Below are 23,408 nucleotides of genomic sequence, written 5' to 3'. Positions count from 1 at the left end.
GGCATCACTTACACAAGCTAAGACACAGACAAACACAGTGAAAGACTGACCAGGGATGACCACTGGCTGTGGTGGAGCAGTTGGACCATGGTCCAGCTGCAGGAGTGCCTCCTCAAAGGCCTGGCTGAAAGAGTTCTGGAAACTGGGCACTGGGACCCGGTCCGACACATCACTCTCTCCATCACTGTCTGCCGCTGGAGGAGCCAGAAGCATTTCTGAGGCAGCAGCACAAGAAAAACAGGAGTCAAACATGGACCAACACTGTTGAATACTGACACTCTATGGTCCAAACAAACATAGGGTTCAGCTGACAATGCTCGCCTTGCCAACTGATTTGAGCAAACAGAAACTGAGGAGAAGTGGAGTTGTCACCTTTCTTTGGAGTGGTCCATGGCCCAGCATCAGCCCTGGCTTTCCCATCCCTCAGCATCTTATCAGGGAGAATAAGGGGTGATGAGAGATAAGTCATCTAAATTGTCTATATCCAAAAGTTGTGACATCCTGACATCCAAGGTAATCAGTCTGTAATAAAAAAATTGTAGGTACAGACATGTAGGAGTGACTAAATGAATGAGTTAGGCCTACAGACCTGAGCGAAGGACATGCAGTGAGAGTCATCCTCCACACAGCCCACGCTGGGCGCAGGGCTGTCTCCAGTCAGACTAGGGAACATCATCCCATCTACAACAAGATGGAAATGGCGTTTCAGTTTACAAGACACCGTTTGTAATGTGCTATATTTGGGGCGGCAGGTAGCCAAGTGGTTAGAGTGTTGGGCCAGTAACAGAAAGGTTGCTAGATCGAATCAAGGCAGTTATCCCACTGTTCCTAGGCTGTGCTTGTAAATAAGAAATTGTTCTTAACTGACTTGCTTAATTGAATAAAAAACAAATTCCATGGCACAAAATACAAACATTACTATCAGGAGTCCATAAAACAGTGACACTTTAAAGTTCCAAGCCTATCAAAATAAAGGACAGTTGAAAGAGCTGGTCTCACCAGAGCCAGCGCTGCTGGTGAGGGCTGAGGGAGGGGCCAACAGAAATTCAGGATACACTTGTGGACTGCCGTTGTGAGGTGGTGACCCAAATGCAGGGAACTGCTGAAGATTCTCCAGCCCAATATGCACCTCTGGATCTGAGAAAAAAACATTCATATGAAGATACTTTATCTGATGACAATTTTTCAGTTACACATTCTACATTGAGAAACAACCAACAGTGATATGGACTCACATTTCCCCTGCTTCTTGTTCTCCTCCATCTCAATACGCCTCTCCCTGCGCTTCTCATCCCTTGCTTTCTTTTGTCTGAGACGCTTTCTTTTCTCCAAATCATCTGAGAGTCAGAATTGAAAAAAGTGATGGAGAAAGAAGATCATTATTGGATTAGTATTTACTCTAAAAAGCAATGTACATGACTAGAATAGAGAGTATGTTAGGTTCTGACCTGCAAAGCTGTCCAGGGTCTCTTTGGACAGGGTGGGGGGCTGCAGGGCCAGCTCACAGATACTGAACTCACAGGTGAGCGGCAGGTGAGCCAGGTAGCGGTGTCGACGGCGAATCTCCTGTAGCCAAGAGAATCAAAACCTGAGATATTGCACATGTTCCTGGGATGAAGCAGAAGAAATAAAGTCTTGGTACATTTTTCAAGAACAAACATGGTTTAGATCTAATGACTTACCTCAGTGATAGTTTGCCCCTCAATCTCCACCACAGTGGCCGTGATGGTGTGGGGGCTGGCCTCTAGGCTGCCGTACTCACGTTGCAGACAGCGCACGTTCACTGGGTGCAGGAACATCTGCTGGCAGTCCTCCGCTGGAAGAACAAAGGAGTAAGTGCAGAGACTGGACTTTTGAATGTAATAAAGAGGACAAGGTAGATGTTAAGTGGAGAGACACGGATAAACCGTAGTTCTGCTAAAGGGTATCCTACCTTGGTAGAAGTAGTAGGAGGGGCCATGCTCTGAGGTTTGGGGGCGCGCCGTTTCCTCAGCAGGCTGGGGCGCTGCATCCTCAGGGGACTCCTCCAGCACTCTCTCCAGGAGCCCTTCAGGGAGCTGTGGTTCCTCACCGGTGGCCTCCTCAGGGTCCTCCTCTGGAACCTCTGCCACCTCATCATCAAATGCAGAGGAATACTGCAGAACTGGCTGGAAAGAGTAAAACATGGAGAATCTCTCAGAGCCAATAACACGGGCAAGTTTGGAGAGTATATTAATAGGTTATAAATGAAAACACTTACCTTGGTACTGCTAAAGGTGGTCACCACTTCCTCCTCAGGGGAGGTGGGATCTGCCAGGGTGAGATTTGACAGTTCCAGGTTGTCCTCAGCACATGCCTTCTGGTGCTTCAGCAGAGCTTCCACTCGCTCCTGGACCACAGCAGAGGAAAGAGAGGGGGTCAGTTCATGCTATATAGGCATATTATATGACTTGACCTAAGTTTGTGTAACAAGTCAAACTTCACACACACACACACACACACACACACACACACACACACACACACACACACACACACACACACACACCCCTTCTTGCAGTCGAAGCTGCCTGTATTTTAAATGACAAGCTGCTAGTTTGTCAGTATTACCTGCAGATTGCACAGGGCACTCTGGATGAAACAGGCTGTGGCATCCTCTCCCTGGGTGAGCTGACCCTGCAGAGCGGCCTTCTCCTCGGCCACTAGGCCCAGCACCTGCTCCCGAGAGGCCAGCAGCAGTTTGGAGTACGGGCTCAGATGCACATCTACAGCACAGGGGTACAGCAATGTCACAACGACGCACATATACCATACCACAGAAACAGGTATATGGTAAACAGTGTCGCACGGTACACTAAAACGTTGGTACTTTTTCAATACTACAAACTAGGACTGTGTCAGTCATGACATTTTGTTAGCCGGTTATTGCCATGCAAATGTCTGCTGATCCCACGGTAATTGACTGTTAATGAAAAAATACGTTTAGCATCTCCAGGCATACAAGTCACTGATGCAGACCTTTGGAACATTTTTAAAAGGTCTAATAAATCCATTTAATATACACCATCACAATAAATTCATCATCTATTTTAGGCAGATCTACAGAAACATTCAACTGAAAAAAGTATATTTCAAAAGGAACCGAATATGAGTTGGCCTACTACCGACTACGCGCCATGTCAAAGGCTGTAGGCTAGTTTATTTAGCAGACACGATATGCTTATGAGTGCCATTATTTTGTATGATTTTATTGTATTAATAACATAATTGAACTTGGCGAAATAAAATAGAACATATATTTATCAATTTCGGAGTGGGTGAGCATATGAAGCGGCTATGTTGAGCATAAAAACGGCTCCTATTACGCAGGATTTAGAGTTATTTGGCAACTTTAGTTGTGAATGACACAAACCTTAGAATGTCTTACAAATCCAAACATATATGGGCTCCATGACACGACTACAGGCTATTAACTATTTGAAAAAGTCGCAAAAAAGGGCAGGACCAGGGACAGAGGAAACTGTAATCCGTATGCACTCGAATAACGACTGGCAGCCACTTTCCCGCAGTGTAAATCATGCTGGGTAGGCTACTATAGTAGCAGCTGGGATCCTCTTTTTAGTGGCAACCATCAAAACTCTGCTTTCACATGGTATTGCATATAGAAATGTCTGTTTATAAAAACACTAATTTCAATTCACACATGTTTGTCATGGGCTCTCCAACCATGTTCCTGCAGCTACCCAATGCTTAATTTTGGAAACGTCGATAGTAACAAGTTTTCACAACAAAACATTTCAATAAACTGTTGACAGCCCCCATCTCTGCGCGATCGAGAAAGCAATGGAGAGGAGATGGAGAAACGCAGTGGTGAGATATTCTATAGCTAAAAAAGGTAGTGTCAACCTATTAATTATGAAAATATTAAAACGTGCCCCATTACTAGGTTATTCAAAATCAAATTCACTATATAATGTAGGCTAACTAAGCCACCCTGCACAATCAGTGAACCAACAGCATTGCCTAGGCCTATATGTTCTCTCCCAGACTCATGGATAGAAAGACTGGAGCGTAGCATGAGGTACTCAATCCATCCAGAATGCATAATACAGTCCACACTCAAAGGAAATTACTAGATTGTTTAGTTTTGGGTTATAGGCTAGACCAATTAAGTACCAAAGACATCTTAAATGTTATTTTTTTATATGCGGTAGGTAATTTATCATTATTTTGATTCAGTTTTTTGGGGGTGTGGCTTGGGCTCATATACAGGCGAATGCATAAGCTGTAATATGCGTATGGATGTTCTACATGCAATGTCTTAAATGCTTTGAATGAAATCCCCTTAAAGCGCTGTCCATTTTGTTGTTTGGCTTTGAAACAACATCCACTACAACCATGTTTCCCACTCAGTTTCAACCTGCTGTCGTCACAGTGAGGTGAGTTTTAAAATCATGATATTATTTTGATAAGTGGTTGATGTGATTTCGATAACATTTGCATTGATGTCAGAGTGGTTAGAGGGACAATCGAGCACTGAATATCAGGCCATTAGGACCTGATGGTAGTTAGCAAGTTGGTTACTACAAACACATGTCAAGAGATTACTTTGACTGTGGTCATGACTGCCGGTATGGCGGTGTCACGAGAATATTGTCCCCGCAACAGCCCCAACTACAACATGAAAAACTATTAGATATAATTGTGTTACTTCCGGTTTGTCTATCAAATGTCTCACGTTTGGAAACCAACTAAATGTATTTTACTTATTCTAAAATGTATTAATTAGCCTAAGTCTAAGACAAACAGAATCCATCACCGATTCATATTCCCTGCAACTTTCTGAAGACAATACGACACAGGAATGCGTTCTGTGCGTGCATGTCAACCACTTTGTGTAGCCTTTAGCATGCTAATGCTAACCGTCTTCAGGTAGATGGAAAGGCTTCCCCCAAACTGAAAAAAGGCTTCCCCGAAACTGAATAAAAAAATGTACTGCAGAGTAATATAGTTCGACTGTCTAAATACCCTTGGAAGGGGATAGTCAGATCTTTAGGGGGCGCACATCTAGGTCTGATTATCCATTGAAGGAGGGAAGCCTAATATAGCGGGGTGAGATACGAGATATTAACGAGTCATAACTCACAAGGAACAACAGAAAAATAGGCTGTTAACTAGGACCTTACAAACCCTGGGATATACCTTATAGTTGTATACGTGTGAGACCTAATGTCCGATCGAAAGACACCTCTATAGATACAGTTTCAGGAAAGGAATAAGCACACACGTCGACTGTGAGAAGAGATACACAGAAGCAATTGGATCAGAGTTTTAAAAACACACACAAAGTTTTGAACGAGGATAAGGTAATTATTTGAGCGCGAGATTGATATATTGATACAGTCAAAAGTCATAAGGAACAAATGAAAGTATGAACTTATTTTTGTATACGTGTGAGACATAAACCATATATCAAAAGTCTTCCCAATAATTATTCCGGAATTCTAGGAGAGATTAACGGGAGGTATTTATCAACATAGGTTAAGGGTAATAGAAAGCACACAGAGATTAATAGTACATGCACATAGATTGCGAGAAGAAGCATAATAACAACAATAATAGTAATTGAATAAACATGGGTAGTAAATCCTCTAAGGGGATTCCGGAATTAACCAGAGATGAGAGATATATATGCAGGGAAAAGATAAAAGAAACATCTATTTTGGCCCGAAATGGAGAAAAAAAAAGTATGAATTTGATGGATATTTAAATATAGAAAAACTGGAATCAATGATTAAACAGATACATAGGGTATGTGGGGACAAGGCACAGAAGCAACAGGCAGAAGGGCTCGACACCGCTCGCGTTTGGCTGGCTGAAGCTAGAAAAAGAGCGGAGGGGGCCAAGAAAAAGGGAGCTACTAAGGAGGAAGGATTAGGTAGCCAGGAGCAGACAGGGAGGACTCCCACAGCTCCCACAGAGACACCACCCAAACCCAAATTATACACCTCTCTGGTAGATCAAGCGTGAAGGGAAAATCCAGACGACGAGGTGGTGATGAAACAGGGGCAGAAAAACCCGGTGCCGCCTGTCCCGTCACCACCTCCCCCATATGCTGGTCCTCGGGGAGCTGCGGGAGGGAGGGACACAGAAAGGAGGACAGGATTTAGCAACCTTATTGAGAAAGTGGATAGAGGTAGAGAAAGGGAGAAAGTCGAGGAAAGTGGATAGAGACCGTCAAGAGAAAGGGGGAGATAGATACTTTAACTGTCACAAACTGGGTCATGTTGCTAGAGATTGTGAGGCGGCGTGTAAACACTGCAATAAAGTAGGCCATAATCACAGAGACAGTAAAAAGAGAGAACAGAAAGGAGCAGAGCATCGAACAGTAACTATCGGGGTAATTGTAGATAAGCACAAAGGAGGCTTTAAGGGAAATGGAGAGACCTGTAAACATTGTGACCGAGTAGGACACAACCACCGCAACTGCAAACAAAGGGAAAGGCAGGAGAGAAGATAAGGAGATGATTGTGGACTTCAGGAAACAGCAGAGGGAACACCCCCCTATCCACATCGATGGAACAGTAGTGGAGAGGGTAGCAAGTTTTAAGTTCCTCGGCATACACATCACAGACAAACTGAATTGGTCCACTCACACAGACAGCATTGTGAAGAAGGTGCAGCAGCGCCTCTTCAACCTCAGGAGGCTGAAGAAATTCAGCTTGTCACCAAAAGCACTCACAAACTTCTACAGATGCACAATCGAGAGCATCCTGGCGGGCTGTATCACCGCCTGGTACGGCAACTGCTCCGCCCTCAACCGTAAGGCTCTCCAGAGGGTAGTGAGGTCTGCACAACGCATCACCGGGGGCAAACTACCTGCCCTCCAGGACACCTACATCACCCGATGTTACAGGAAGGCCATAAAGATCATCAAGGACATCAACCACCCGAGCCACTGCCTGTTCACCCCGCTATCATCCAGAAGGCGAGGTCAGTACAGGTGCATCAAAGCTGGGACCGAGAGACTGAAAAACAGCTTCTATCTCAAGGCCATCAGACTGTTAAACAGCCACCACTAACATTGAGTGGCTGCTGCCAACACACTGACACTGACTCAACTCCAGCCACTTTAATAATGGGAATTGATGGGAAATGATGCAAATATATCACTAGCCACTTTAAACAATGCTACCTTATATAATGTTACTTACCCTACATTATTCATCTCATATGCATACGTATATACTGTACTCTATATCATTGACTGTATCCTTATGTAATACATGTATCACTAGCCACTTTAACTATGCCACTTTGTTTACGTACTCATCTCATATGTATATACTGTACTCGATACCATCTACTGTATCTTGCCTATGCTGCTCTGTACCATCACTCATTCATATATCCTTATGTACATATTCTTTATCCCCTTACACTGTGTATAAGACAGTAGTTTTGGAATTGTTAGTTAGATTACTTGTTGGTTATTACTGCATTGTCGGAACTAGAAGCACAAGCATTTCGCTACACTCGCATTAACATCTGCTAACCATGTGTATGTGACAAATACAATTTGATTTGATAAGGAGACAAGCGGGAGAGAGAGACAACGAGAGTGAGAGTAATGAAAATCATCGCCGGAGAAATGCTTGGACATTTTAAATTAGGGCTGTTTTCTGCGAATTGTCTCAGTAGTACGTGCCTGATTTTACGACTACAGACAATTATAAATAGGGTTCTTTGCGAGGAGTCTTCGTCATTTCACTAGCTTTGGTGGTCCAGTCGTATAATTTTCGCCTGGCACACGGGAGGCTCGGGTTTGTTTCACAGCCTATGCATCAATTGACTAAAATCTGGGTTTCTGATTGTAATTCAACTATTGATATGTTTTTCCTGGAAAGATACGGTCGTTAGTATTTGTTTAAGATATAAACTGAACGATAATAGCTTGTTTAAGTTAAATTGAAAGACTAATTCATCCAAAAGAATAGCGAGGCGATTTCGATGTAATACGTTGTCTGTTGCCTAAATGGTCTGCTGGAATAACGTATTGAGAATAGGAGAATAACAGAAGAGACAGTTGCCTAAAATCTATGAATCCTAATAATAAGCAGATAGGTAATGGCGATAGAGTTGTGCCCACCGAAATGTTTTTTATTCTAAAGGGTTGAATGATGTGTGTTATAAATTTGGTGATTTACATGTTACTTTTAAGTCTTGGACATTTCATAAGTGTGAAGCCAAAAGAGAAGGGAAAGTTTGGTTTTAATCTTACGATAGAGGTTCGGCAGAACGTTATATTTTTGCCTACTGGTAAGAATAGGTCAGTTGTGCTCGCAGGCTATATTTTGCTGTAAGGGATTCAGGTCTGAATAGTTTAATTGTAAAAGTTGTGTGATAGTTTCTGATTATTGTTTATTGAAATTTTGTTTTATCTTTTGACCAGTAGTAAGTAGTAATATTTTTTTTATACATTACTCTCATGGAAAGATGTGTTTTAAAAAAATGGGGCGAGGTGGGTTTATAAAAAAATTGTCATAAGGTTATTTTGAAAAATCCCACTATTTTGGCTTAACATTTAGTAACCTAAGTTTATTTTCCCTTAGCTGTTGTTGTATGTAATGTAAGAAATTTAACACAAGGCTGTAAAATTGATATTATAGTATTATCTGATTTTTTTTATTGAATAAGGTTATAAAGCCAGTAAGAATAGGTTTTAATTATGGTAGACTTATGTTAAGTATTTAGGACATATTTTAAGCCTGAAGGAGTAAGGGACAGGGCAGGGTAGCCTAGTGGTTAGAGTGTTGGACTAGTAACCGAAAGGTTGCAAGTTCAATCCCCCGAGCTGACAAGGTACAAATCTGTCGTTCTGCCCCTGAACAGGCAGTTAACCCACTGTTCCTAGGCCGTCATTGAAAATAAGAATTTGTTCTTAACTGACTTGCCTAGTTAAATAAGAATGTTCTTAATTAACTGACTTGCCTAGTTAAATAAAGGTAAAATAAAATAATAAAATGGGGAAAAGATTGTCAGTTCAGCTTCGGGACATCAGACAGTGGAAAGACTGTCTGCTCCATTGGTGATTAAACATGAGATGTCAGGAGGGCAGGCATGCATTCCAGTCCTCAACTCCAGGTTATGTCTAGTTAATCTGTTGGGAAGAGATAAGTTGGGATGACTACTGATGACTACTGATGACTATTGATGACTATTGAATGTGGCGGTCACCCCCACAGAGAGGGGGGTGTAATTAGAGGAAGAGATGCACAGTGCAATTCTCCAAGGTTTTGGCAAAGAAAGCAGCCCTAGTTGTGAATTCTGTCACAGAGGTCTGCCACATACCTCTGGGAAACCTATTGCACATGCTCAGTTGATTTTGAATCTATTAGATGCTGTACTTTTGCCAGAAAAGTTAGCTATTTGTAAATTACACAGATTGAATTTGGCATCATGATAAGTTACCCATACTAAGTCATTGTTTAGATATGCAGCAATATTGACACATGGGCAGAACCATGTGCCAACAGGGAGGAAGGATGGTAGAGCAGGTAGAGCAACACTGCAGGTTAGGAAAGACTTAGTGGCCTAAAGGATAACTACTTAAAAACATTTTTTTGGTAGAATATCCATTCCAACAATTGGAAATGGACTTCATTGAACTATTCCGAAGTGAGGGAAAGAATGGGTGTTTAACAATAATAGATAAGTATATTAAATGGGTAGAAGCGTTCCCAACTTACTTGGTGGACACGATTAGGGTAGCTAAAATATTAGGTCCAGATATTATCCCTAGAGTTGGTTTACTAGGATCTATTTCTTTAAACAATGGATAACACTTCCGCTTATCAGGTAGAACATATAGAATGCCAGAGTTAGGGAGACCAGAACAGGTAGACATAGAAGTTGAAGATATACTAGCAGAACACATAAGACTGTTTGTTAACCAAACCCAAGACTGTGTGTCCAACAGGTGAATTACAGGAGAAGGTGATTCATTCAATCCAACCAGGGGACTGGGTGTGGATCCAGTCCCTGAGGAGAAAAGACTGGAAGCAGCCCTGTTGGGAAGGCCCATACAAGGTTCTGTTAACCACCGCCTTTGCCATTAGCTGAGAGAGTCCCTTGGGTCCACGTTACCCACTGCAAAGAGGTATGTACACACATATAAGCACTGCTGATCACACACACACACAGAGTTAGGAGAAGAACCGAGTACCAACAGGGTCCGGGGGTTACCTCCTTAACGAAGATTCCCTATCCCGACCGTTCCTCACTGTGTGTGCTCCTAGAAGTGTGAGTATGGGGTGGTACCTAGCAGACCGACTAAGGGCAGGAGAGGGTTGGCGGCTTTTGGGAAGATTAGGGACACTGAGCTGCATCATAGTCTTTGTAATCTTTCTGATACATTCAGATCTACCACCTTCCGGAACTAATCATACGATGCCGTTGTCATTGATAAGAAGTAAAAGACAAACAATATAAAATACTGACCATCATGGACTAGTAACTTACAGAATAGGAGTCAAAGAAGGTCAAGATGTAGGATTTAAGGTAAACATTAAACAATTTCCTGGGGAAGCAGACAACTGTACAGGGATTGGGTTGGCCAGATGGAAGTACTCAGCCAACCCACCTCGGCTTCCTTTAACTCCTGATGAGTACCAGTGTTATAGATACAAGAAGGGCCCCGAGAACTTAGGTGATTTTAATGGCTGTAAGGCAATAGTTAATGTGACTGACATAGGTTTGGAAGTACAGGAGAACATTCTTAACCTCACAGCACCTATAACTGATGTAGGGTGGGCTTGTACCAGCAAAGGACGCATACTATAGACACTACCAAAAGGGTGGTTAGGAACTTGCGCCCCGGGGTTATTGGTCCAACCAGTTCGAGTTAGTCATCAGAGGCCAGTTATTGGAGGCTAAAGTAGGCACAGGAGGAGTTTTGACCCAGATGGGAGTAGCTTTGTCTAGATGGATGCTATTGGCATTCCCAGGGAAGTTCCAGAGGAATACAAAGCTATGAATCAAATAGGTGAAGGCTTTACCACTAGACCAAATAGGGTCCTTAACCTCCTGGCAGTCTAGGACTAACTTTTTGGGGAAGATATCTGTGTAGATCCCCATGTAACTCCTGGAATCAGGTTATAGCTCACACAGAGAGAGAAGGCTATGTAAATCCACATTCCCAATATACAAATAGATGGAGTATAGTAAAGGTCAGGGTTTTTGACTGCAATCCGGAGCGAGGGACGTATTGCATAAAGGTAGGAATGACCATTAAAAGCGTGAAGAAAGAGGATCTCAGGTTATGGTATGTGGGCTTCGACCAGACCAGCATCGACACGAAGGTACCATTCCGGGTAGTAGAGGTTAGGGCTCAACAGAGATTCTTGAATGATACCGGGGATGCAGTAAAGGGGTTCTCTGACCAATTATCCACCACCTCCCTCATGACCTGGCAAAATAGGCTGGCTCTCGATAAGTTATTGGCAGAAAAGGGCGGGGTAGGTAGAATGATTGGGTTTCATTATTGCACGTACATTCCTAATAACACAGCTCCAGACGAATCAGTGACCAAGGCCCTGGCTGGTTTAACCACATTAGCTCATGAGTTAGCAGAGAACTCTGGGGTGGATACTTCCCTGACTGGGTGGTTCGATATCATGTTTGGGAAATGGAAGAATGTCCCAAGTACTGTATTGTTGGCTGTTTTCACCTGTATGAGTGTGTTGGTGTTGTGTGGATGCTGTTTGGTCCCATGTGTGAGAGGTTTAATCACCAGAATGCTAGAGAGAGATCGATGACCAACAGATGGTGAGATATGGACCGATTCCGAGCTCCGACCAGTGGGATGACGAATACAGGCCTCCAGGCCTAGGAGATGGCTCCGTTTCTTTCAACCACGAGGAGCCAATGTTGGATGAGACTATCTTCAATGTTTAGACAGACTGTTCCTTTAATGAAGATTATAATGAAAATCCTAAAAATAAGAGTTATAATTGGATATAGGCCTAGAACAGTCATTGATGAGTATCAGATGTAAATACATATATTGGTTTTGTTTACTTTTATAGAACATTTATGATTCCATATGGCGATTGATGTATCAGTGTGTATTATTTAGTCATGGGGTGGATTGATAAGGGAATTTATATGCTTAAAGGTAATGACTAAGCAATTCCACCCTGAAACGTAATTATGACATTATGTAACATATATAATGAATATTTAAATGTAACTATTAGTAATCATTCATTTCTGTAACATGTATAATGAATTAGAATGGTAAACTTCAGTATAATAAGGTTTGGGTCGAGACAAGTAGAAATGTGTGTGTGTGTGACTAAGAAGATACCGAGAACAATTAAACTGTGTATGACCTGACCTGGCTAGAACTCACAGGGAGTCCTGTCAAGGTTCCTCTAATCTCGGGGGAATGGAACTGCCAGTTTGGTAGTGATAAACAATGGTGAAAACCATGGGGAAGGATACATTCCACCTACTGTTCGTGTGTATGTATGTGCGTTGGCTATCTACTGTGTGTGTGGAGGTATGTGCGTAACTAGGGAGTGAGTTCTAAAATGGATGTCTTTGTATTATGGACTTTAGAAAGTACTTGTGAATAAACTGTACGAACCTTTTGCATAAGCTGAGTCTTTACTTAATTATTCTTCAACCCAGTGTCTTACAAACCTCGGGGATTGGTCAAAGCTATTGATTGTTAGTTATTATCATTGGGATTGAAAATTCTCGTGACATGTATGCAAATGTATTAAAAAAAACTGAAATATCACATTCACATAAGTATTCAGACCCTTTACTCGGTAATTTGTTGAAGCACCTTTGGCTTCTTGGGTATGATGCTACAAGCTTGGCACACATGTATTTGGGGAGTTTCTCACATTCTCTGCAGATCCTCTCAAGCTCTGTCATGTTGGATTGGGAGCGTCGCTGCACAGCTATTTTCAGGTCTCTCCAGAGGTGTTCGATCGGGTTCAAGTCCGGGCTCTGGCTGGGCCACTCAAGGACATTCAGAGACTTGTCCCATAGCCACTCCTGCATTTCTTGGCTGTGTGCTTAGGGTCATTGTCCTGTTGGAAGGTGAATCTTTGCACCAATCTGGGGTTCTGAGCGTTCTGTACTTTGCACCATTCATATTTCCCTCGATCCTGACTTGTCTCCCATTCCCTGTCTCCCATATGATGCTGCCCTCACCATAGGGATGGTGCCAGGTTTCCTCCAGATGTGACGCTTGGCATTCAGGCCAAATAGTTCCATCTTGGTTTCATCAGACCAGAGGATATGGTTTCTCATCAAATCTCCTTTAGGTTCCTTTTGTCAAACTCGACGCAAGTAGTCATGTGCATTTTAACAATGTCTGGCCACTACCACAAAGGCCCGATTGGTGGAGTGCTGCAGAGATGGTTGTCCTTCTGAAAGTTTCTCCCATCTCCATAGAGGAACTCTTGAGCTCTGACAGAGTGACCATCAGGTTCTTGTTCACCTCCCTGACCAAGGCCCTTCTCCCCAGATTGCTCAGTTTGGTCGAGCGGCCAGCTCTAGGTAGAGTCTTACTTGTTTTTTTCTTTGTCATTATGGGGTATTGTGTGTAAATTGATGAGGATTTATTTTTTTAAGTCTGTTTTTGAATAAGGCTGTAATGTAACAAAATGTGGAGAAAGTCAAGGGGTCTGAATACTTTCTGAATGCACTGTGTGTGTATGTTATGTTGGCTGTGGTTTGAGTGGTCTACATATTGGTCTACATATTTAATTATCGTGATTGTGTTCCCCATACTCTATAAATGTTTATAGATATGTCTTGTGTATTTGATGTATTGATGCAGGGCTCACCCCTGATAAAATAAAGGTTAACTAAAATAAGTAACAGTAAACTTTACTTCACTGAAAAAAGAAAAAATGATCAGCAATAGTGGTAGAGATGACCTCTGGGAGCCAACTCTAAATAGACCACATTCAAGCCCTCCATCCCCCACTCATTCAAAAGTAGGAACTGGTTCCTCCAGTCTAACCCCTGCTGCTTTCTCTGGCTCCACACCCACCCAGCCATCTAGGTGTGAAGAGGCCAGCCCATAAGCGGAGGAGGGCCAGTGCACCAGCGACAACTACCACCGAGGGAGAGGACCGTTGGCACACTGTGCTAGAGGATTATTTGGAGCCACTTCCACCAACACTTTGACCTAAAAAGCAGCCAGGACCTCAGCTGGACATTACTGGAAAGTACAGCCCCCTTCATCTTTGTGTTAATTAAAAAATAAGTTCACATTTTTGTATGTTCTCTATAGTTATGTACTTACATTAATCAATTGACCAATTCGGCCACTTGGCTACATTTGGGCAAACTCATGAGGGACACCTGGGAAACTTCATACTAAATATTATGTAGCTCTCACTAGGGATGGGCGATATATATCGTGTGACGATAGAAAAACATCTATGGTTTCATATTATGCTCTATCGTTTATTTCGTTGTGTCGCAAATCACACTCTTCATGGCATGACTTTCCATCCATTGAAAGTCGCTTTGCATTCTGAAATTTGCAACACAAACAAACATGGAGGAGAGTGAACATGACACAGAGCTCGTACCTAAAAGAGGGACAACTTCGGTTGCATGGACGTGGTTTGGGTATGAAAAGTCTGACACGGACCAGAAAACCGTTCACTGCAAAATATGCCGCAGGCTGGTCCCGACAACAGGCTCAAACACCACTAACCTCTTTTACCACCTACGCAAGAATCATGTAAACATTACAGAGAGAGTCTACAGATGAGACCCCAAAAAGTACAGTCGAGTGCTCAAAACAAACCCGACTCAGACGTTGCAAGAGGCTTTTGCCCCCGACACAGCATATGGCAAAGAATCACAAAGATGGAAGGAGATAACAGCTGCAGTTACAACTTACATCTGCAAAGACCCCAAATGGCCTCAATTTACACGGTCGAGAAACAGGGGTTTCGTGAGTTGGTGCCAACACTCGAACCAAGGTACCAAATGCCAATTTGTTGAGTATAATTCAAAATTTAATAAGAAATAGGGCTTTACATGTGGTCATTTTAAATAAACTATTTATTCATTGAATTTACAGAAAATGTGTATATCGTGATATGTATCGTTATAGGAAATGACCTGTATCGGGATGTGAGATTTTGGCCATATCGCCCAGCCCTAGGGCGCACATTCCTGAATATACCAGTCTGAAACTTTGCACACAAACCGTTGCCCTGTTGTGGACAACATCCCAGCTTCCTATCTCAATGTATGGCCTTTCTTTTTCATTTCAAAGATGATGCAATAAAATGCCCAAGTTTGTTTTATTTGATGTTTTACCAGATCTATTGTGTTATATTCTCCTACATTAATTTCACATCTCCATAAACTTCAAAGTGTTTCCTTTCAAATAGTATCACGAATATGCAACAGTGTGCGTGCAAAGTCATTGACTATAGCTCAGTATTCAACACCATATTACCCTCCAAGCTCATCACTAAGCTGGGCCCTGGGTCTAAAACCCGCCCTGTGCAACTGGGTCCTGGACTTCCTGACGGGCCGCCCCTCAGGTGGTGAAGGTAGGAAACAACGCCTTCACTTCGCTGATCCTCAACACAGGGGCCCCACAAGGGGGCTTGATCAGTCCCCTCCTGCACTCCCTGTTCACCCATGATTGCATGGCCACACACGCCTTCAACTTAATCATCAAGTTTGCAGACAACACAACAGTAGTAGCACCACCCGCAACCGCAGGGCTCTCCAGAGGGTGGTGTGGTCTGCCCAACGCATCACCGGGGGCAAACCATCTGCCCTCCAGGACACCTACAGCACCCAATGTCACTGGAATGCCAAAAAGATCATCAAGGACAACAACCACCCTAGCCACTGCCTGTTCACCCCGCTATCATCCAGAAGGCGAGGTCAGTACAGGTGCATCAAAGCTGGGACTGAGAGACTGAAAAACAGCTTCTATCTTAAGGCCATCAGACTGTTAAATAGCCATCACTAGTACCTTAGAGGCTGCTGCCCTATATACATAGACTCGAAATCAATGGCCACCTGAATAATGGAACACTAGGTCCCTAATAAATGTACATATTTTGCATTACTCATCTCATATGTATATACTATTCTACTCCACTGTATTTTAGTCTATGCCGCGCCAACATTGCTCGTCCAAATATTTATATATTCTTAATTCCATTCCTTTAGATGTGTGTATTGTTGTGAAATTGTTAGATATTACTGCAATGTTGGAGCTAGAAACAAGCATTTGCTACACCCGCAATAACATCTGCTAAACGTGTACGTGACCAATCAAATTTGATTTGATCCTTGCCTCAGTACCTGAGATACAGCCAGTTCGTTTTGGGTATGTCATTTTAGGCAGATATTGAGATGAAGGGTCCTAACCAGAAGAGGTTACATTTTTATTTGTTTTTATAAAAGAGAAATGCCATGGCTGCAAAAGTACCATTTAGAAATAGCCCAAAAACCAATAGATTTTCACCAGGACATAATTTTCAAAGTAGCCCGAGCTGCAGGAAAACCACAAACATGGCAACACTGGTGCATGTGCACATGAAATAAAGGGTCACAAATACACAAATCAAAATGTATTAGTTTTTCTCCAGACCTCCCCTGGTGTGATTTAATCACTTTTGTGGACTTAAAACATTAAAATGTGTGATTCTCCTTGCCTTTTTTGTTGCTGCGGTATCGTGATACTAAACGTGGTATAGAAGTCAAACTTCTGGTATCGTGACAACACAAACATATGGTAATCATCCTCCTCATCGCTCACCTCCAAAGAGTATAGGCTCCTCCACTTTCACCCACTGAGAGCTGGGCATGGCCACCAGAGCCCCCTTCTCCCTCCGCATTAAGCACATGGTGATGAGGTCACCGACTGCATACTGCCTGGTTTCCATCGCAACCACACTGCAGTGAGACATGGGGGGATAGAGTGTGTTATTCACCATTTTCAACCATTATATTTTCTTTCCCAAAGGTGGCGATAGAGAATGTTCTAATAGGGCTATTTAACATCTCACTAACCTTTTGAGGTCATCAGAGTGCACAGACTCATAACAGATGGGGCACTTGGACCAGCTCTTGTCACTGAGAGACAGGTAGTGCAACATGCATGGCCAGCAGAAGATATGGCCACAGCGGGTGATATGGGCTGCTACCGGGGGGTAGAGGCAGATGGGGCAGGAGGGCACCTCATGACTGTAGATGCGCTAGAGGGGGGAAATAATAGATGCATTAAAAGTCCAATTAGGAGGTGGAGATTTCATGCGAAAGAGAGGGCTGATGTACGGAACCTACCACTTGCTGCACACAGTCCCAGTTCACCAGAGTGTCTGGGTCAGTGAAGTGAGCCTTGTAGTCCTGGTCATCGGTCACCACAAACTGGCAGCTAAAGCAAAAGGAGACCAAAAGGTTAAAAAAAACACCAATCTAACAATTCAACAAGCCTTATGTCATACTGCACAAGAAAGATTTGAATTGAGAGGGCACTCACTTGGCCTGCAGGAAAAGCTCCTTGTTGAAGGGCTTATGCTTGTGGCCCCACTTGTTGCGGCGGCCCCAGCAGGAGTGTCCTTCTCCTCCTAGACCACCATGGCCCACACGAGGCTCAAAGGTGAAGTTGAGCAAGTGGTTTAGACTGATCTTTTTAGGTCCAGCAAACTGAGCCGGGTTGAACTCAGCCTGGCGGCACTCTGCTACCTGGGGGAAGGGAGAAAATAATTACAACCGAACTTTCCTGATTCACCGGCAGAAATAATAATATTCCTATGGGTTGATGCTGCCTTGTTTCTACCGATCAGTGACTCAAATCATTCTAGCATATAATGTCACTATAATAAGTGCTATTTAAGAGCGAACAAGATCCCAAAGTGGGAATATACAAGTATAGGGCCGAACAAAGCTTTCTTAAAATAGGCTTATGGAGGTTATTCCATAGCCAACAACAGATTCATGTTTTTGTTATGCTCACCTCGTCACATCTTCCTTCACCTGTAACGCAATACTGCCGGGATCCACCTCTCTGGGGAGGTCTCTTGTCAAAATTCTTGCTTTTCTGTGAATTGGTGCGACGAGGGCCAGGGAAACTGTCACTCTTGGGAACGGAGGGCTCTCGCTTGCGGCTGTAGCGCTTAGAACCTCCATTATTCTTACCATCTGAGGAGAACAACAGGGGAAAAAATAAGGGAATTTATCATTCCAGCAGGATCATCAGCAATTCTATTTGCATTATCATTGCTTTTCTCATGCTCACTGTTGCCCGTGAGGCACTATGATGTGAAGTAGAAATGAACTTGTACCAGCTTGTAGCCTAAATCAACCAAAGGAAGGGTGAAGATCATGCAGATCTTGCTGATATTATTACTGTTGAACCAAATACCTCTCTGAAAGACACTAACGCAGAAAGGCATATTGGTAAAAAGATAAACATATCCTGCCGGTCCTCTCGTTTAAAAAAAAAAAAGCTCATCTTTAGAACCCACATGACTAGTACAGAGTGGGCCGTGTCATGTGCACTTATCAGCACAAGCCAGAGCAAGTCAAGTCACACTTGCACACAAGTGATAGATCACTCTAAAATGTCCTGTTATGTGTGTAGATCCTGTTACGTGCCTCAATCCCAAATAAATGGCAAAGATACAGTCTACAACAGTGGTCAGCAACCGGTCGACCCCTACCTAAACCATTTTATATTTCAACTTCAAATGAGGTAGAGATTTCCCAAAGATCACAGATAGTGGAGGGAGTGAGAGCTTTGCTGCTATAACAGCCTCCACTCTTCTGGGAAGGCTTTCAACTAGATGATGGAACATTGCTCCAGGGACTTACTTCCACTCAGCCACAAGAGCATTAGTGAGGTCGGGCACGGATGTTGGGAGATTAGGCCTGGTTCCAATTCATACCAAATATGTTCAATGAGGTTGAGGTTAGGGCTCTGTGCAGGCCAGTCAAGTTCTTTCACACCTATCTCAACAAACCATTTCTGTAACACCTCGCTTTGTGCACAGGGGCATTGTCATGCTGAAACAGGAAAGATCCTTCGCCAAACTGTTGCCACAAAGTTGGAAGCACAGGATCGTCTAGAATGTCATTGTATGATGATGTAGCATTAGGATTTCCCTTCACTGGAACCAAGGGTCCTAGCTCAAACCATGAAAAACAGCCCCAGACCATTGATCCTCCTCCGCCAAAAACTTTACAGTTGGCACTATGCATCGGGGCAGGTAATGTTCTCCTGGCATCTGCCAAACCCAGATTCATCTGTCGGACTACCAGATTGTGAAGTGATTCATTACTCCAGAGAACGCATTTCCACTGCTCCAGAGTCTAATGGCGGCGAGCTTTACATCACTTCAGCCGACGCATGGCCTTACGCGTGGTGATCTTAGGCTTGTGCTTGGCCGGGGAAACCCATTTCATGAAGCTCCCCACGAACAGTTCTTGTGCGGACGTTGCTTCTAGAGGCAGTTTGGAACTTGCTAGTGAGTGTGGTGTGGCCTACCACTTCACACCTGAGCCTACTACTTCACAATATTTCACTCTCTTCTCTGTATACATCAATGAGGTCGCTCTTGCTGCTGGTGAATCCCTGATCCACCTCTACGCAGACGACACCATTCTGTATACTTCCGGCCCTTCTTTGGACACTGTGTTAACAACCCTCCAGGCAAGCTTCAATGCCATACAACTCTCCTTCCGTGGCCTCCAATTGCTCTTAAATACAAGTAAAACTAAATGCATGCTCTTCAACCGATCGCTACCTGCACCTACCAGCCTGTCCAACATCACTACTCTGGACGGCTCTGACTTAGAATACGTGGACAACTACAAATACTTAGGTGTCTGGTTAGACTGTAAACTCTCCTTCCAGACCCATATCAAACATCTCCAATCCAAAGTTAAATCTAGAATTGGCTTCCTATTTCGCAACAAAGCATCCTTCACTCATGCTGCCAAACATACCCTTGTAAAACTGACCATCCTACCAGTCCTCGACTTTGGCGATGTCATTTACAAAATAGCCTCCAATACCCTACTCAACAAATTGGATGCAGTCTATCACAGTGCAATCCGCTTTATCACCAAAGCCCCATATACTACCCACCATTGCGACCTGTACGCTCTCGTTGGCTGGCCCTCGCTTCATACTCGTCGCCAAACCCACTGGCTCCATGTCAACTACAAGACCCTGCTAGGTAAAGTCCCCCTTATCTCAGCTCGCTGGTCACCATAGCATCTCCCACCTGTAGCACACGCTCCAGCAGGTATATCTCTCTAGTCACCCCCAAAACCAATTCTTTCTTTGGCCGCCTCTCCTTCCAGTTCTCTGCTGCCAATGACTGGAACGAACTACAAAAATCTCTGAAACTGGAAACACTTATCTCCCTCACTAGCTTTAAGCACCAACTGTCAGAGCAGCTCACAGATTACTGCACCTGTACATAGCCCACCTATAATTTAGCCCAAACAACTACCTCTTTCCCAACTGTATTTAATTTTTATTTATTTATTTATTTATTTTGCTCCTTTGCACCCCATTATTTTTATTTCTACTTTGCACATTCTTCCATTGCAAAACTACCATTCCAGTGTTTTACTTGCTATATTGTATTTACTTTGCCACCATGGCCTTTTTTGCCTTTACCTCCCTTCTCACCTCATTTGCTCACATTGTATATAGACTTGTTTATACTGTATTATTGACTGTATGTTTGTTTTACTCCATGTGTAACTCTGTGTCGTATCTGTCGAACTGCTTTGCTTTATCTTGGCCAGGTCGCAATTGTAAATGAGAACTTGTTCTCAACTTGCCTACCTGGTTAAGGTAAAAAAAATAAAAAATAAAAAAAATAACAGCACTTGCAGTTGAACGGGTCAGCTCTAGCAGGGCAGATATTTGACAAACAGACTTGTTGGAAAAGCGGCATCCTATGACAGTGCCACACTGAAAGTCACTGAGCTCTTTAGTAAGGCCATTCAGCTATCAATGTTTGTCTATGTAGATTGCATGGCGGTGCACTTGATTTTATACACCTGTCAGCAACTGATGTATCTGAAATAGCCAAATCCACTAATTTGAAGGGGTGTCCACATACTTAGTGTATAATATGGCCTGATAAGAATATTGACAAGTCAAGCATAGCCAATATGCTGTGATAATGTATTAGGCCTAATGCACAAACCTCATTCCTACAGAACTGTTTTTATGTTTGTGTTGCATAGGCTTGTTTAAAAAAGAATAATATCAGAGTGGAAGACCTCGGCTTGCTTTTTGACTGCGAAAGTGATCTTGACTCAAAAGATTGGTGATCACTGATCTACAATGACAAAATGAGATGTCATCCACTGTCGTAAGTCCTATAACTAGCTAACTCCACCAGACTCTATGGACGACTGTACAAAAATACTAAATTAGTATTCTGTATATGCATGAAACACACACTTGGAATAATTTTCTCCTCAACGGAGGGTCACATTTTGCAGTTATGAAACAGCCCAACTTAACCTGTTTGAACAATAGTTTACCTGTGGTTACATAGTAACATATTGAAAAGGCCAAAATACATTAAATTCAATGCAATGTGCAGAAATCATTATGCACCCGACTCTTGGTGAATGTGTCAATGCTCTGTCAAAAGGCACTACTTACATCACCTCCAATATCACGTAAACAAACCAGCCCTACCACTAGGCCCTGCAACGTAGCGTGGTTCAGAGTATGTGAGCGGAGCGTGCACAATGTGACTGCAGCGTGGCGCGAGATACCCAAAGGCTGGAGCATCGGCCTTCTCGCCCGCTTCAAATTCGCTCCAGCAATGCTCACTTCACGAGCTCAGGGCATGCCCGCCCCAGCATGCATTTGTAGTCTACTTGTGTGCTGGTATAGCCCCTTGCTTTAGCTACTGTCATGGAGTTCCCTAAATATTTTCATAAAGATACTGATAAAAATCAAGGTAACTTATAAAGATCAGGACCAAGAGCAAGAGAGAAGGTGCGGTGATGTAGTGTCCACAACTAAAGAATCATTGTGGAAAGTGTATTTTCAGTTATCTGAAGTATGATGTGCACGTAGTAAGTACACCATGCTAAAAGGAACGAGGTGGGTAGATAAATGCTTTGCTAGAATGGCACACTTACAAACTACAAATCAGATCCCTTAAACATTTTGTTATTTATATTATCTATACAATCAGCCATAACTGATTTTGGCCCAATAAGCCTGGCATATTTGATTGGGTTATTTAGCCTAAAAAAATCATCTTTAGGTCTACCTATGGAAAGAATAAAACGACTCTGCCCAGCCTGGCAAGAACGCACAAAAGGGTGTTTAGCATCCCCAGTGGCTCTGCAATTGTGGAGAGAATATTCTTCGCTGGTGACCTGCTCTCCAGGCACCATCACGAGCCTGAAGCCACACACTGGCCAAACTCATGTTTCTGAAAATGAATTAAAAAGGAAAGTCATTTTTTATTTAATATGCATTTAAATTCTAAGTAAGTCACAGCCTATATGCGCAATTTATATAATGTAATGATTTAATACCATGAAATGTCCTATTTATGACCTATGACCTATTTAGTGTTTATGCTGTTTAATATGATACGTAGTATATTGAAATTATGGCCACTTCTTACATTCACCTTTTCATGTTTTTTCAATTACTTTTCATTCAAATCCATATGGTTTGGTTTCAATACTTAAAAAAACAAATTGGTAGGTCCAGGTCATCATAAAAAAAGATGGTTACATTGTGATCTTAATGAATGGAGCAAATTCAGAGCAGGAGTTTTTTTCCCTGTGAGCGTGGAGTGGTTTTTAGGGAAGATAAGGACGTACATGGAGCGCAAGCACGTGTGGGATTTCCAACCGCTCAACTCTGCTCACATGCTCTGGCTTGGATGACCAGTGTGTCATGAATAACAATGGTGGAATTGGCAGATAACCTTCAAAATAAAATTACCCCACTGAACTGATGCAAACATATAAAAAGTGTAATTGTGCAACAACTGTACTAGACGCTAAACAAAGTTGAAATGTTGTTTAAATTCAATAAAAGACAATAGTTAATTTGACACAAAAAAAGATTAAGAAATCTGTTGGAACTGCACTGTGGATGTATTATACTTCAGAATTGCATTGGGGACATACAGTCCCAGTCAAATGTGTTATTTCATAGTTTTGATGTCTTCGGTATTATTCTACAATGTAGAAAATAGTACAAATAAAAACCCTTGAATGAGTTACTGTCCAAACTTTTGACTGGTACTGTATATTGCAACGTATAGCCTTACACCATTTCATGGACACCATCCCGAGGTATCAGCCTACTCGGTAACCACGTTCACATTAGTAAAGTCATACCGTATTAAATA

The 23,408-nt window shown here is 42.8% G+C and overlaps 1 protein-coding gene across 1 annotated transcript in view; it reads right to left on the bottom strand.

Moving 5' to 3' along the window:
- Positions 1 to 23,408, bottom strand: part of rnf10 (ring finger protein 10) — a 28,433-nt gene that overhangs the window by 1,140 nt on the left and 3,885 nt on the right. Inside the window, exons 2-16 of the mRNA XM_024438991.2 lie at positions 18,008 to 18,192; positions 17,531 to 17,736; positions 17,335 to 17,425; positions 17,062 to 17,246; positions 16,808 to 16,944; positions 2,590 to 2,744; positions 2,240 to 2,368; positions 1,934 to 2,147; positions 1,683 to 1,816; positions 1,449 to 1,566; positions 1,236 to 1,337; positions 1,000 to 1,137; positions 590 to 681; positions 373 to 430; positions 51 to 215 (exon numbers count right to left, since the gene is read on the bottom strand). Of these exons, the coding sequence (XP_024294759.1) occupies positions 51 to 215; positions 373 to 430; positions 590 to 681; positions 1,000 to 1,137; positions 1,236 to 1,337; positions 1,449 to 1,566; positions 1,683 to 1,816; positions 1,934 to 2,147; positions 2,240 to 2,368; positions 2,590 to 2,744; positions 16,808 to 16,944; positions 17,062 to 17,246; positions 17,335 to 17,425; positions 17,531 to 17,736; positions 18,008 to 18,192 (2,109 nt within the window). The remainder of the gene's footprint in view (positions 1 to 50; positions 216 to 372; positions 431 to 589; positions 682 to 999; positions 1,138 to 1,235; positions 1,338 to 1,448; positions 1,567 to 1,682; positions 1,817 to 1,933; positions 2,148 to 2,239; positions 2,369 to 2,589; positions 2,745 to 16,807; positions 16,945 to 17,061; positions 17,247 to 17,334; positions 17,426 to 17,530; positions 17,737 to 18,007; positions 18,193 to 23,408) is intronic.

The sequence above is a fragment of the Oncorhynchus tshawytscha genome, linkage group LG12 (assembly GCF_018296145.1).
Source record: "Oncorhynchus tshawytscha isolate Ot180627B linkage group LG12, Otsh_v2.0, whole genome shotgun sequence".
Classification (NCBI taxonomy): Eukaryota; Metazoa; Chordata; class Actinopteri; order Salmoniformes; family Salmonidae; genus Oncorhynchus; species Oncorhynchus tshawytscha.
Note: the sequence above shows the minus strand (reverse complement) of the source record. Positions and strands in the feature narration are given on the sequence as shown.